Source organism: Mus musculus, chromosome 5 (genome assembly GCF_000001635.26).
Source record: "Mus musculus strain C57BL/6J chromosome 5, GRCm38.p6 C57BL/6J".
Lineage (NCBI taxonomy): Eukaryota > Metazoa > Chordata > Mammalia > Rodentia > Muridae > Mus > Mus musculus.
The window spans coordinates 123,588,475-123,601,872 of NC_000071.6; the positions used below are offsets into that span (position 1 = coordinate 123,588,475).

Genomic DNA, 13,398 nt, shown 5'->3' on the forward strand with positions numbered 1-13,398 from the left:
TTCATCGTAGGGCTGTCCTTGAACTTGTGACCCTCTCACCTCAGCCTCCCCGATAGCTACTTACTGGGCCTGGCTTAAATTAGCAGTAAGTTTTGAGGGACACTTGGCTAAACATATAATTTAGTCAGTCACATGATAAGAAAGAACTTATGAAGTATAAAATCTTCTAAAAATCAGTAGTAAATAAGAGGCTAAAGGTACATGGAGAACTGAACACAAAAACTCGACATTCCAGGCCTCCAGCCTGCACCTATCCTGAGTTCTTAGTGAAGTTCTGGTCTGGGGGCTTCATCCTTACACAGTGCACACCCCACCATAGCTTCCACCGGAACACTTGAGCTTATAAAGACTTGTGAGTTAAAGAGCACTGTGTAAATGTAAAGGGATTATATACTGCCATGAGCCCGTTTTGAGACAGCTACAGGGACAAGGCCTTTTTCTTGTTCTTTTTGCGGACGCCTGGCCTTAGTGAAACGCCTGTGTGAGACTCCTAGAATGGAAAGACTCCAGAGAAACTCAGAGGAATCTAAGTATTTCTTAATTAAATCCAGAGAGAAGGAAAAAGCTTCCCCTGGACAAGGCCTTACATCCTCCAAAATACAGCAACCCACACTGCGCAATCCAAATAGTTTGTAGGCTGAGTGAAACCCTGACTTCCCGAGAGCGAATCGCGTCCATCAGACATCAGTGGGGCTGGGAGGCCTCCCCTGCCCATGCTAAATAAGAGCAGGAGAACATATGGGGATAGGTTAAGTTTCTTTTCTGCTTTTAAAGCACAGGGTCTCAAGTGGTCCAGGCTGACCTCACACTTGGCATGTACTGAGGGTGACCTTGAATTACTGATTCTCCGCTCCAAGGATCACAGGTGGTTTTATTTGGTTGGCCTTGGAGAGGGGATGAACACAGGAGCTCGTATATGTTAAGCAAACTCTGTACTGCCTTATCCCCACTTTATTTTAATTATTTAATTAGCATTGTATGTATGTATGTATGTATGTACAAATGAATGACAGGGTATCACTATATAGCTTGGCTGGCCTGAAACTCTCTTTGTAGACCAGGCTGGTCTTGAACTCACAGAGATCCTTCTGCCTCTGTTTCCCAAGTGCTGAGTTAAAGTCCTGTGCCTGGCCATTTTTGTGTTTTTGCCTCGAGTAACCCACACAAGCATTGAATTTTCGAGTAACAAGACAACCTTGAACTCTCTACCCTTCTGCTTCTACTTCTTGTGCGCTGATGTTCCTGTTGCTGTTGTGATCCACATCTGTTGAGAATTCTGAAGCAGGATGGACTACTGTCTACTCTACACCCCTTTAGCTTGCAGTGAGGCACAGAACCAACCCAGGCCTAACTGCTTGACTCAGAGCAAAGGCCAGTGGAGTGTATATAAGCATCAGACTTTGGGGTATGAGTTTCTTTCCTTTTTATTTTAGGTTTTGTATTGTGGTGGTGGTTGTTGTTTGTGGTAGGTTTTTCTCTGTGTAGTTCTGGCTATTCTGGAACTCACTCTGTAGACCAGGCTGGCCCCAAAAACCAGAGATCCACCTGCTTCTTCCTCCGGAGTTTTAGGAATAAAATGTGCACCACTATTCTTGGCTTCTATTTTATTTTATTTATTTATTTATTTGAGACAGGGTTTCTCTGTGTAGCCCTGGCTGTCCTGGAACTCACTTTGTAGACCAGGTTAACCCTGAACTCAGAAATCCGCCTGCCTCTGCCTCCCAAGTGCTGGGATTAAAGGCATGTGCCACCACGCCCGGCAACTATTTTATTTTTTTAAAACTGGATTTTGCTATATAGCACAGGTTGGATTCAAATCTCCAGTTTTGGCCTCTTGAGTGTTAGAATTGCCGGCATATCCTACCCTGACCTGGCCTAAATATTTAATTTTTATGGCCCACGTTTACCTCTACTCAAAAGTAGTTGGAAAATTATATAATGTTATGGAGAGATAATAAATAATAGATACAAAGTACTTACTACTGACAAAAATCAAACTTTCCTATAAGTGAAATCAGTATTTATATCTACAGTATAAATGCAATTGTAATATTGTTCATTTCTCAGACTGGGCAGTAGCATTAGTATGAAGCAATCTGAGTATAGAGCTCTTCTGAGTAAACACAATTGAAAATGGCTTAAAATTTTAAATATCTGAAACCTGCACAAATGGACCTTCATAGGTTGCCAGTTGCGAGCACTAAAATACGTCATTGTCTGAATAAAAGGCGTTGACTGTTTTCCACAAGCTAGCACACACACTACATTCGGAAGCTTTCCTTGTTAAACACACACAGCAATACACAGAGAGAGCCTACCTCTTTTTCATTTCTAACAACTGATTATTGAGTACAGATCGTTCTTCTTCCAGCTGAAAAACAAAAACAGAGAGAGTTGCTTCAGTCGACGGCCTTCTGCAGAGATCCACTGCTCCATGCCGCTGCTCGTCTCTCAAGCAGTGAATTAGCATGAAGTTACCACCAAGAGGGTGGCTTCTCCTTTAAACATTGCGTACATCTGAGGGCTTAACCCCTTCTGGATAAGCCCGAGAATTCAATATGTTAAATCATAGCACTTTGTACATAATATACCAGTGTTTTTGTTTTGAGACAGGGTCTCATCATGGAACCCTTGCTGGACTGGAATTCACCATCCAGGCCAGATCCACCCCCCTCTGCCTCTCAGATGTTAGAATTAAAGGTGTGCCTAACCACATCCAGGTCATTTTTAAACACAGAGCTTCATGCACTCCAGGCTGGCCTAGAGTTTGCTAGGTGGCGGGGATATGGGCTACGGATGCCACACCCAGCCCTACACAGCATATGCCAGGCTTTCAGTAAACATCCCCTGATTGATGCTCCCAACATTAGCATCTCAGGGGTCAGCGTCGAGAACTTGCAGCAGTCAAGAAAGCAGCTACCTGTTCTCTGCAGAGCGCCTGTGCCTCAACACATACCCAGCAAAGACACTTGTCATCCATAAAACACAGCGGGTACAGAAAAAAACATCTCGCAGGGTGGTGGTGGCGCACGCCTTTGATCCCAGCACTCGGGAGGCAGAGGCAGGCAGATTTCTGAGTTCAAGGCCAGCCTGGTCTACAAAGTGAGTTCCAGGACAGCCAGGGCTACACAGAGAAACCCTGTCTTGAAAAAAAAAAGAAAGAGAGAGAGAGAGAGAGAGAGAGAGAGAGAGAGAACGAACGAACCATCTCTGCATGCAGTTCTTTCATTTTATTGTAAAATCCTGATGTTATTGTTATTCCATAAAAGATCACAAACAAGGTCAGTGACTTGTCTCAGCAGGTAAAGATACTTGCTGCTGTTATACGGAAATAAGCCACCATGGCCATTTTATTTATCTGTTTGTTTGTTTTGAGACAGCTTCTCTGTGTAGCCCTGGTGGTTCTGGAACCTTTGGTTGCTATTTGCATGAAACATCATCTTCTTTTCTTTTACTTTCAACTGCTTTGTGTCTCCGAATGTAAACTTTGTTATTTGTAGACAGCACATAGTTAACTATACTTTAATTAAAAAAAACAAACTTCTTTTAGTTGGAATATTTTAACCCATTTATATTTATTGTGATTATAGACGAGGTTCTATATTGCTATAATTCCATTTATATGGCTTAGCAGTTATGTCAAAACTATAGGGCTAGAGTAAGATAAGGAATTTTTCAGGGATGAAGTAGTGAATGATTATTTAAAGAAACCTCCTTAATAATCTATTTTATTCTTTCAGATAAGGTCTTGCTATTAAGCCTAGGCTTATCTTAAACTCAGCATCCTCAATGCTGACTCACAGGTAGGTACCAGCATGCCCACACATATGATGTGTTTGACTTTAAAATAACATTTCAACTTATAAGGGATAAATTGCTTTTTTTTTCAGATAAAAGTTTTTCCTAAGCTAGGCACATTGGTATATACCTGTAGTTCCATTTATTCAGGAGGCCGAGGCAAGGGGATCTAGCCTGGGTAATACAGTAAACCAGTTCTAAAACAAAATCAAAAATGGGAAGGAAAAGAAAAAAATTGTAAACTTGCTCTAAAATAATACTCAGGAAATCAAGGATAATGGCATATACCCATAATCCTAGCACGTACTGAGTGGGCAGAGGAATGGCATATACCCATGACCCTAGCATGTACTGAGTGGGCAGAGGAATGGCATATACCCATGACCCTAGCATGTACTGAGTGGGCAGAGGAATGGCATATACCCATGACCCTAGCATGTACTGAGTGGGCAGAGGAATGGCATATACCCATGACCCTAGCATGTACTGAGTGGGCAGAGGAATGGCATATACCCATGACCTTAGCATGTACTGAGTGGGCAGAGGAATGAGGATTGGGAATTTGAGACCAGTTTATATCAAAAGATCCTGTATCAAAAAAAAAAAATTAAAAGCCAACCCACATTTAATGATTTAAGGTATCTAAGCATATTAGTTTATGCCAACAATCTCCAAACTCAGGAGACTGAGGCAGCAAATAGAGTCTGACATCAGACTGGGATACATAGCAAGACCCCATCTCAAAAAAATTCTACTCAGGAAATTCTACTGCTGAAAATAGAGCAGCCAAGAACTCATACAGGAGCACAAGGTTGGGTGGTCCATGTCCATTTCTCATACTTGAAAAGGAAACACAGGCAACCAGAGGAAGAACTGGAAGGTTGATATTAAGAGAAAACCAGGGCAATGAAAGCTGTACACAAATATTCACAGTCTAGGGACATTAAACCAGAAAAGCATCCAAGAGCTTCTATCAAAACCCAGAGAGGGAGCGAGAGACGGTACAGCAGTTAAAAGCACTGGCTGCTCTTGTAACAGCAACTCATAGCTGCCTGTCACTCCAGTTCCAGGGGAGCCAATAAATGCCTCCTGGCCTCCACAGGCACCGCACGCACATGCTGCACACACACACACTCGGGCGAGATACTCAGACCGTAAAATAAAAGTAAATACATCTCTAAAGAAAAACATGCAACAAGTGGGGTAGGGAAAACAAAGGCTAGGCATTTCGCTTATTTACAACCCATCATATTTCAGCTGAGATGTGTGAGCTTGGGTGGAATGAAGGCCAGGGGCAAACAGCAATTCTGCTTCCTTAGGCTCAGTAAAGCCACCTGAATGGCACGAGGCATGGCACTCTCCACTTTGCTTCCTGCTATAATTTACAGCAGGGCCAGGCCCTGTAGTGGGTGCTCAGTAACTCCACGGGGTGAATGAACGAGTCGGAGGGAGGCGGAGCTCGCTGTGATAGTAGCACACTTGGAAGCCCAGCTTCTTACAGGACGAACTCCCCTGCTGAGAATCTAAGCTGAATCTTGTTTTCCCCAGTTCCCCCAGTGAAGTGGTTCTCTTGTGCTATTTCAGTCTCTTCTCCAAGCAAGTGTTCTGAGGTCCAAAATAGCAGCTCTACCTTGACAGCACAAAACACATTTTCTGTGTCTGAGGATTTCTCGTCTCGTCTCCCACACACACACACAGACAGACTTTTGCTCTTAGAAAAGGAGATGGAAATGGAAAAGGGAAGGGAAGGATCCAGAAGGCCCTTCATGACTAAGTGCTCCCAGAGATGTATGGAGGACGACGACAGAGGACTGCTGCTTGGGGCCCCTCCCCACCCAGAAAGAACTGTTAGTCAGCTTCTAGGAGCAGGAGCAGGAGACAACATCTTCAGGGACTGCCAAAATGTCACACAAACAAACAAAAACAACAAAAGGAAATAAAACCAGAGCCACATCTGCAGGGCCATACCCTTTCCAGACCACATCCAGTGAGTGATCAACAGAGAATTTAAATACTGTGGGCCAGTGAGGTGACTCGGTGGGTAAAGGGCCCTGCAGCCATGCCTGATGAACCTAGGCTTGTTCTCTGGTACCCATATGTTATACCCTGTCTTCATGTTTGTGTCACACACACACTGTCTTAGTCTTAGTCCTGACTCCCAGGTGCTGAAGATAGCTACTTTCCCCTCAGTCCCCGAGAATCTCTCGCTGTGCCATATCCTCTATCCAAGCATAAATACCTTTCACTGCACAGGCCAAGTGAAAAAGAACTGTTCCCTTCAGCCCTAAGCCCCTGGAAGCCATTCACAGCCTAGACACTTGTTAGGGCCAGGGAACGGCTCTCTAGAACGTCTTTCAAATGCTAGAGGTAAGCAGGAGGCTAGAGAAGTCTAGAGCAGCAGTCGGTCCCCAATGCTGTAACCCTTTCATACAGTTCTTCATGTTGTGGTGACCCCTCCCCTAATCATAAAATTATGTTCATTGCTACTTCATAACTATAATTTTACTACTGTTATGAATTTCAATGTAAACAGCTGATAGGCAAAATATCATATTTGAGACTCCTGTGTAAGGGTCATTTGACCACCCTCCCCAAAGGGGTTGTAACCCTCAGATGGAGCAGCTCTGGTGTAGAGGCAGATCTTAAGCAAGATAGATAAGACATGCTGGCTCAGGAAGACCATGAGTAACTGTTGGTCTCTTGGCAGCTTCCCTAATATAATGCTTGACAAGTCAAAGAAAAACTCTCCACCAAAGCAGAGGCTGCTGCCTCAGGGAGGATGCCATGCACAAAATTAGTATTTTGTTAGAGAATACTTAATTTCATTTTTAAATTAAACACACTCTTTTAAAAAAGATTTAACAATACTATATTAGAAACAAAATCAAAAGGAAGAAAATGTCCCTTAATGTTGTCACTTACAGACAACTCAAAATAACATCAGCTAATTGGGACTGGAGATACACGGGTTATTTTTATTTTAGTTAGTGTGTTTGAGTTATCAGGCACAGGTCTGTTGAGGTCAGAGGACAATTTCTGGGATTTGGGTTTTGCCTCGACTGTACTGAGGTAGGCAGGTTCTCTCCTGTTTCTGCTGCTACACACTGCACTACTCAGTGGCCCATGAGCTTCCAGGCAATTCTCTTGTCTCCACCTCACATCTTGCCTCACAAGTACTGGGATTACAGATCCACACCATCCCATTCAAGCTTGTTCATTTTTGCTGTTATTCAATAGGATCTCTTTATGCAGCCCTAGCTGGCCAGGAACCCACACGTAGATCAAGCTGTCCTTGGCTTCACAGAGATGGGACCTGCCTCTGCCTCCCACAAGTCCTGGGGATCTAACTCAAGTTGTGAGACTTGGGTGTACAGTTATCCCTTTTACTAGGTGAACCCTCTTTCTGGGGTTTGGGGGGGGCTTTTGTTTTAATAATTTGGGTAATATTATTAAAATAATTTTAATAATTTTGTTTTAATAATTTGCTTCCCTGCCTAGGCACTGAAAACTTCTAAGTTCTTAAGTTTCAGTACTAACTTTATTATTACTGTATGTGATGATATGTACGGGGCTTATCAGCACACACACACATGTACACCCAACTGCACAAGTACACACATGTACACCACCCACCTGCACACGTTTTTAAAATGACAACAGTCCAATAACAAAATAGTAAGTGAATTTTGACATGGATTAGGACAGAATTTCCAACATTTCTGAAATGGCCCTAAGCCTATTTCTGCCATTTTGTATTACATATTTCTGTGAACAGCTTTGATATTTATACAACTGCTGTTTGTGTATTTGTTTTGAGACAAGGTCACATTAGGTAGCTCTGGTTGACCTGGAACCCACTATGTAATGAACAGGCCGGCCTCAAACTCACAGAGGTCCACCTGCTTCTATTTCCCAAGTGCTGGAAGGAAAGGCAAAATCAAAATACTGCTCAGCTCTGAAAAGTGTTGAAGATATTCTACACTCTGCAGTATCAAATGTTCAGCAGCGTTTAACCTTTTAGATGTAAAAGAGAATAGCAGCCCATATCATTCATGTATGAATTTTCTTTCATCTTTAGTAAATGGTAAAGTTACATGTACCCAAAGGATTATTTAAAATACATTTTTGATTATCAGTAAGATGTTTAGTTAGTATACTTATTTTACATGCCTATGTACCTGGAGCTGTAAAAATATTTCTCAGGCAAAGAGACGGCTCAGGAAGCCTTGGTTTCAGCTGGTGCAGTGGCACACGGCTGTCACCAGATTGCTTGGAGGTGGAAGTAGGACAATTAGGAGTTCAAAGCTGGCCTCAGCTACGTTAGTAAGTTTGAGGCCAGCCTGTGCTACATGGAACCCTGTCTTAAACAAAACAGGAGCAGCAGGGAAAGCACCTCATACTGAAAGCTCATTTGTATCATTAGACACTGAAGGGAGATTCAACTGCAAACAGCTCTGTGTCCTAGTGTTCCCTGAGCTCAGAATAAAGCTCTGATGGCTACTCCTCACCACTGTTACAAAATAAAGCCTAACAGGCTAAAGACAGCATCCCTCTTCTAACCCATGTCTGCAAATTTAGGTCTATTTAGAAGGCAACCAATTTTCATGAACCAATTTAGATCAATCAATGTCAGCCCCAGGTCTTGTACATTCTCTGCCATAACTTAACTCAGAGGTGACTTTTCACAAAATACTTATTGACCCATCTTCTCCCTGTTCAGCCCCCAAGAGCAAGCCATAGCCTCGTTTTGCAAATAGCCCTGAGGAAAAGCTGATGTTTCCATGGTGACAGCTCAGTATACCTGCTGTCTTTATAAGATGGAATACGTGTGAGGTTTGTAAATGATAAAGCAGATATCTACCTCAAAAGTGGCCACCAGGTGTCTACTTCTATTGAAGAACTCACATTATTGTATATATTTAAACTTTCTTTTTTTGTTCAGAATCCATGTGAGGTTTTGAAATGACAGAAGACATCTCAACTATAAATCAGACACCTATCTCAACAATGACCGTCTGAGGTGCCTAGCTGTATTGTAGCATTCATATGGTTATTTTTAGAATTCTCTATGAAAAGAAGATAATGCTTTGTACATGTGGCAGTGTCTGTCTGTAAATCCCAGCAGGCAGGCAGCAGCTGAGAAAGAGGAGCAGGAGTTCAGGGCATCCTCACCACACAGCGTGTTAACGGCCAGCCTTCTTCACCTGTCACCACCAATAATTTCTGCCTTTCTGTGGTCCCTGTGGAAGGAGACACAGCTGAGGGGTTGGAGAGAGGCCTGGGGTAAAGTAGGTCCAGCTCTCTTGAGAACCGAGTGGCAACCTTATGACGGGCCTGGCAACGAGCTGCTCACCAAGTGGGAAAGGTCGGAAAGGACTCTAAAGCAGCTCACACCAGCAGGAATGGATCCAAGAGGGAAGTGTGGGTTCCGGGGATTGGACTCGGGCCAGCTGGGGTGTGGCAAATGTCTTTACCCACTTAGCCACCTTACTGCCCATATCATTATTTTAGAAATTTAAAAGTAAAGAAAGAGAGAAGTTAGGGTCTAAGTGTGGACCATGCTTTAGAACTACTGTTGAGGAGAAAAAAAAAGAGTTCCCACCTCACAGAATATCCAGTGTGGTATTTTAGAGGCAGCTACCATACATAGGCAGGACTGCAGACCTGGAGGGACAGCTCACCGTATGAATGGAGAAAGAATGCATATAGCATCCAATAAAAATGAGCAAGTAAACACCACGTGTCTGTCAGAAGGAATAAAACTCAGCAACGAAATATAATTACCCCACTCCTGAAAACACAGTACTTGGTTCCAATGATGTGTAGTGTCCAGAACAGACAAATCCTTAGAATGGTGGTTTCCAGGGCCTGGGGGAAGGGGGTGAGGAGCGGCTGCTCAGAATGGGCCTGGAGATTCCCTCTAAAGTTCTAAAACTGTTTTGGAACTAAACGGAGGTAGTGGTTGTACAACATGGGCTCTATAAGGGGAGGCGGAGGCAGGTGGGTTTCTGAGTTTGAAGCCAGCCTGGTCTACAGAGTGGGTTCCAGGACAGTCAGGGCTACACAGAGAAACCCTGTCTCGAAAAGAAAGAAAGAAAGAAAGAAAGAAAGAAAGAAAGAAAGAAAGAAAGAGGGAGGGAGGGAGGGAGGGAGGGAGGGAGGGAGGGAGGGAGGGAGGGAGGGAGAGAGAGAGAGAGAGAGAGAGAGAGAGAGAAAGAAAGAAAGAAAGAAAGAAAGAAAGAAAGAAAGAGAGAGAAAAGGAAAGAAAGTGCCACAGCACTGCACACTTACAGTGTTTAAAACTGGAGCCAACGTACGTACAGACATGAGGCAACATAGAACAACAAGAAGCCACTCGGGGCATCAGGCAGAAAACTTGCTGTGAGCACAGGCTATGCTCTTGCACGAACAGTCATAACTTCTGAGACCTGTCTCCTACCAAGATTGCCAAACAAAGGAATTTCACCTGGCTCTACCTAACATACTCCTTCTAGAAGACAGGGCAGGGTTGGTGGCACGGCTCAGAGGATGAAGGCGCTTGCTGAGCAAGGCTGGCAACCTAGGTTGTCCTCTGGTCTCCAAATGTGTGACATGGAGTGCACAACTGTGGTCACATAAACACATCCTACACACACACGCACACGCATGCACAATCATACTTTACGCACACTACTACTAATTTTAAAAGTTTAAAAGATAATGTGCTTTGCATACTGATGACAGATAAGCCCTAGGGCCAGGCATAATCTAAGTGACCCCAGCTGACGTCCCTCTTCTCACTTAAAATGACAAACCCCACACAGAAAGGAAGACTTAAGGAAGAACGTTAGGGTTGGGAAGATGGCTCAGTGGGTAAAGGCATTTGCTACCAAGCCACATAAGAGATGAGAGAGGAAAACTGACTCCCTCAAACTGTCCCTTGACCTGCATGGGTACTATGAGTCCACACACAAAAACAAGTAAATGTAATAACATTTTTAACTTATAACTTATCGAATTTTATATATCTATGAGTGTTTTACCTGCATGGATGTCTGTGCACCACACTTGTGCCTGATGCCCACAGAGGTTAGTTGTGAGCCACTATGTGGGCACTGGGGACAGAACCTGTGGCAAGAGCAACATGTGCTCTAAACTGCTGAGCCATCTCTGTAGCCCCTCCTCCCTTTTAGGGAAGGATTCTAGTTGGGGAAAACTACCTAAGAGCGCAGGCACAGCAAGCTGCAGACAGGGTTGGGGGCTGTGCTTCTGACCAAGCCGGCCTCTTTCCGGAGGACTGCAGACAAGCATGGGAGCCTTCCAGCTGTTAGGCTCCTCCTTCCCACCTCTGGAGCAAGCATAGCAAACGGGACTTCTAGCTCCATTCCACACCCGAGCCAGTCAAGTCCTGCTCACTGGCATCTTCTTCCACCATTGCTCCCCACCCGCTTCCTGCTTTCTAGAGACAGGGTCTCACGTAGCCCACGCTGGCCTTGCATTCACGATCTATGGGAGGATGACTTAAGCTGCTGATCCTCCTGCCTCCACCTCTCCAGCTTCAGAATTTCTTCACCGCCTTTTATTTTTTAAGAGAATAAAGGGGAAATGCTCTACAAAACCACTGTCCAGGAGGCAGGGACTCCTCTAATTCACAGCAGCCTTGTGCTGAAGCCTCTTGAGAGTGTGGTTTAAAAATTCTGACAATGATTTATCCTGGGAAAAGAACAAGCAGGAAGTGAGTGGTCCTCAAATAAAAGAGACTTCCCAGAGGAGAGCTTCCTTCCCAGAGACTCCGGTAAGGATCTTGGGATGCAGACAGATTTTGGGATGTCTTGGGATTTATAAGCAAATAAACATTTGAAACAGAAAAAAACAAAAAACAAAACAAAACAAAAAAAAACCCAAAAAAACCAAAAAACACTAGAGTTCAAAGTACACACCCGCACACACATCCGGGTGGCTGGGCTCGAACCCAGAGCTTCCTGCATTGGAGATGTGTGCTTTACCACTGAGCAACACTCACAGCCTACAAATACTACCCTACATTCCTAGCTCACAGTTTTATTTTGTGAAGAAGTTTCATCCTGAGCAGGGCACCAGCAGGGCACCAGCAGGGAACAGGCTCTAAGGCACAGGCACTGTTCTCGGTGGGAAGCCTCCAGCTTGTCTGACCTGTAAGACTTTTGGTCTCAGAGGAAGGTCAAGATTCCACAAAAGCAATGGTGAGCCTTCCCAGTAAATGCCCAAAGAGTAACAATATTGCAAAGGAAAGCCACCTAGGGCTGGGTCAGAATTTACCTAACCCCCTCAACCTAGTCTTTGCTACTTTAATTTTAGAAGGAAACACTAAATATGGCAATACAACTGAAGTTCTTTATTTTAAAAATAGCATGTCTGCCAAACACTGTAGCTCTGTCAGATAGTTCCTCTCTCTCCATCTTGCTTTTGTGGTACTAGAGCCTAAACTTGAGACCTCAGGCAAGCCAAGCAAACACTCTATATCATTGACCTACAGTCAGAGCTCACTTTTATTACTTTTCTAACAGAGGCTTGACTAATGTAAAAAGATGTAGATTTTGTCTCTGACACTTAAAAAAATTCATGTAACTCTAGGAAGTGAAAACTCATAATTTTACAGAAACAGTTAGGGTTACAGGTTCAGAGAGCTAACACAGTAAGAGTCCGAGTCAGACAAGCTCGTCAACCTCTAACCTGAGGTTGGTTGTAACCACTTTCTATATGTACACATGAATGTATGCATGGGATGGATGAATACGTGGTTGAGACAGGGTCTTGCTGTGTAGTCCAGGCTGGCCTGGGATGGGCTCAAACTTGGAACCCTCCTGATTTAGCCTCCCAAGTACTATGGTTACTAGGATTATAGGTGTGAGCTACCACACATAGCGAAATTAGTATTATTATTTTTGGGGGTGGGGGGTTTCGAGACAGGGTTTCTCTGTGTAGCCCTGGCTGTCCTGGAACTCACTCTGTAGACCAGGCTGGCCTGGTCAGAAAACCGCCTGCCTCTGCCTCCCAAGTGCTGGGATTAAAAGTGTGTGCCACCACTGCCTGGCTAGTATCACTTTTAATTATTTCTATAATCAGGGAGATTTTAAAATAATAGCTCAGTTGACAAGACAATATAGCACTTGTCTTACATGTTTAAGGCCCTAGGTTTGATTCCCCAGTTTAAAGAAAAAAGGGGGAGGTAGGAGTGTCCATCACCAAAACTATCTGTTTTAGCTGGCATTTACTTGTATTCTCTAAATAAAAAAATACAAACAACAACGACCTAAAAGTTGCATAAGAAGCAACTTTTTTGGTTGTTTGTTTTAAAGGCAAGGACTCTTACATAGCCCAGTTTAGCCTTGAACTGGCCATTGTAGGCCTGGGTGGTCTCAAACTAACTGTGTAGCCAAGGCTGGCCTACACCTCCTGACCCTCGTGCTTCCACCCCCATGTGCTGGGGTTGCAGGCTCACGTCACCATGCCAGTTTCCATGCTTTACAAGGAAGATGCTTTCAGAGTTGGAGCTTCTATTTTCTAACACCCAGAAAAATGCCTATTTGAAGCATTAAGCACAAAGCCTTCTTAGTAGCCAGCTAAGGAAGAGCTTTGAGA

The 13,398-nt window shown here is 43.9% G+C and overlaps 1 protein-coding gene across 41 annotated transcripts in view; it reads right to left on the bottom strand.

Annotated features, from left to right (window-relative positions):
* Clip1 (CAP-GLY domain containing linker protein 1) overlaps positions 1-13,398 on the bottom strand; it is a 106,813-nt gene that overhangs the window by 10,681 nt on the left and 82,734 nt on the right. For all 41 annotated transcript variants that reach the window (NM_001359222.1, NM_001291229.1, NM_019765.5 and 38 more), the window contains one exon: positions 2,319-2,371. In NM_001359222.1, the coding sequence (NP_001346151.1) occupies positions 2,319-2,371 (53 nt within the window). The remainder of the gene's footprint in view (positions 1-2,318; positions 2,372-13,398) is intronic.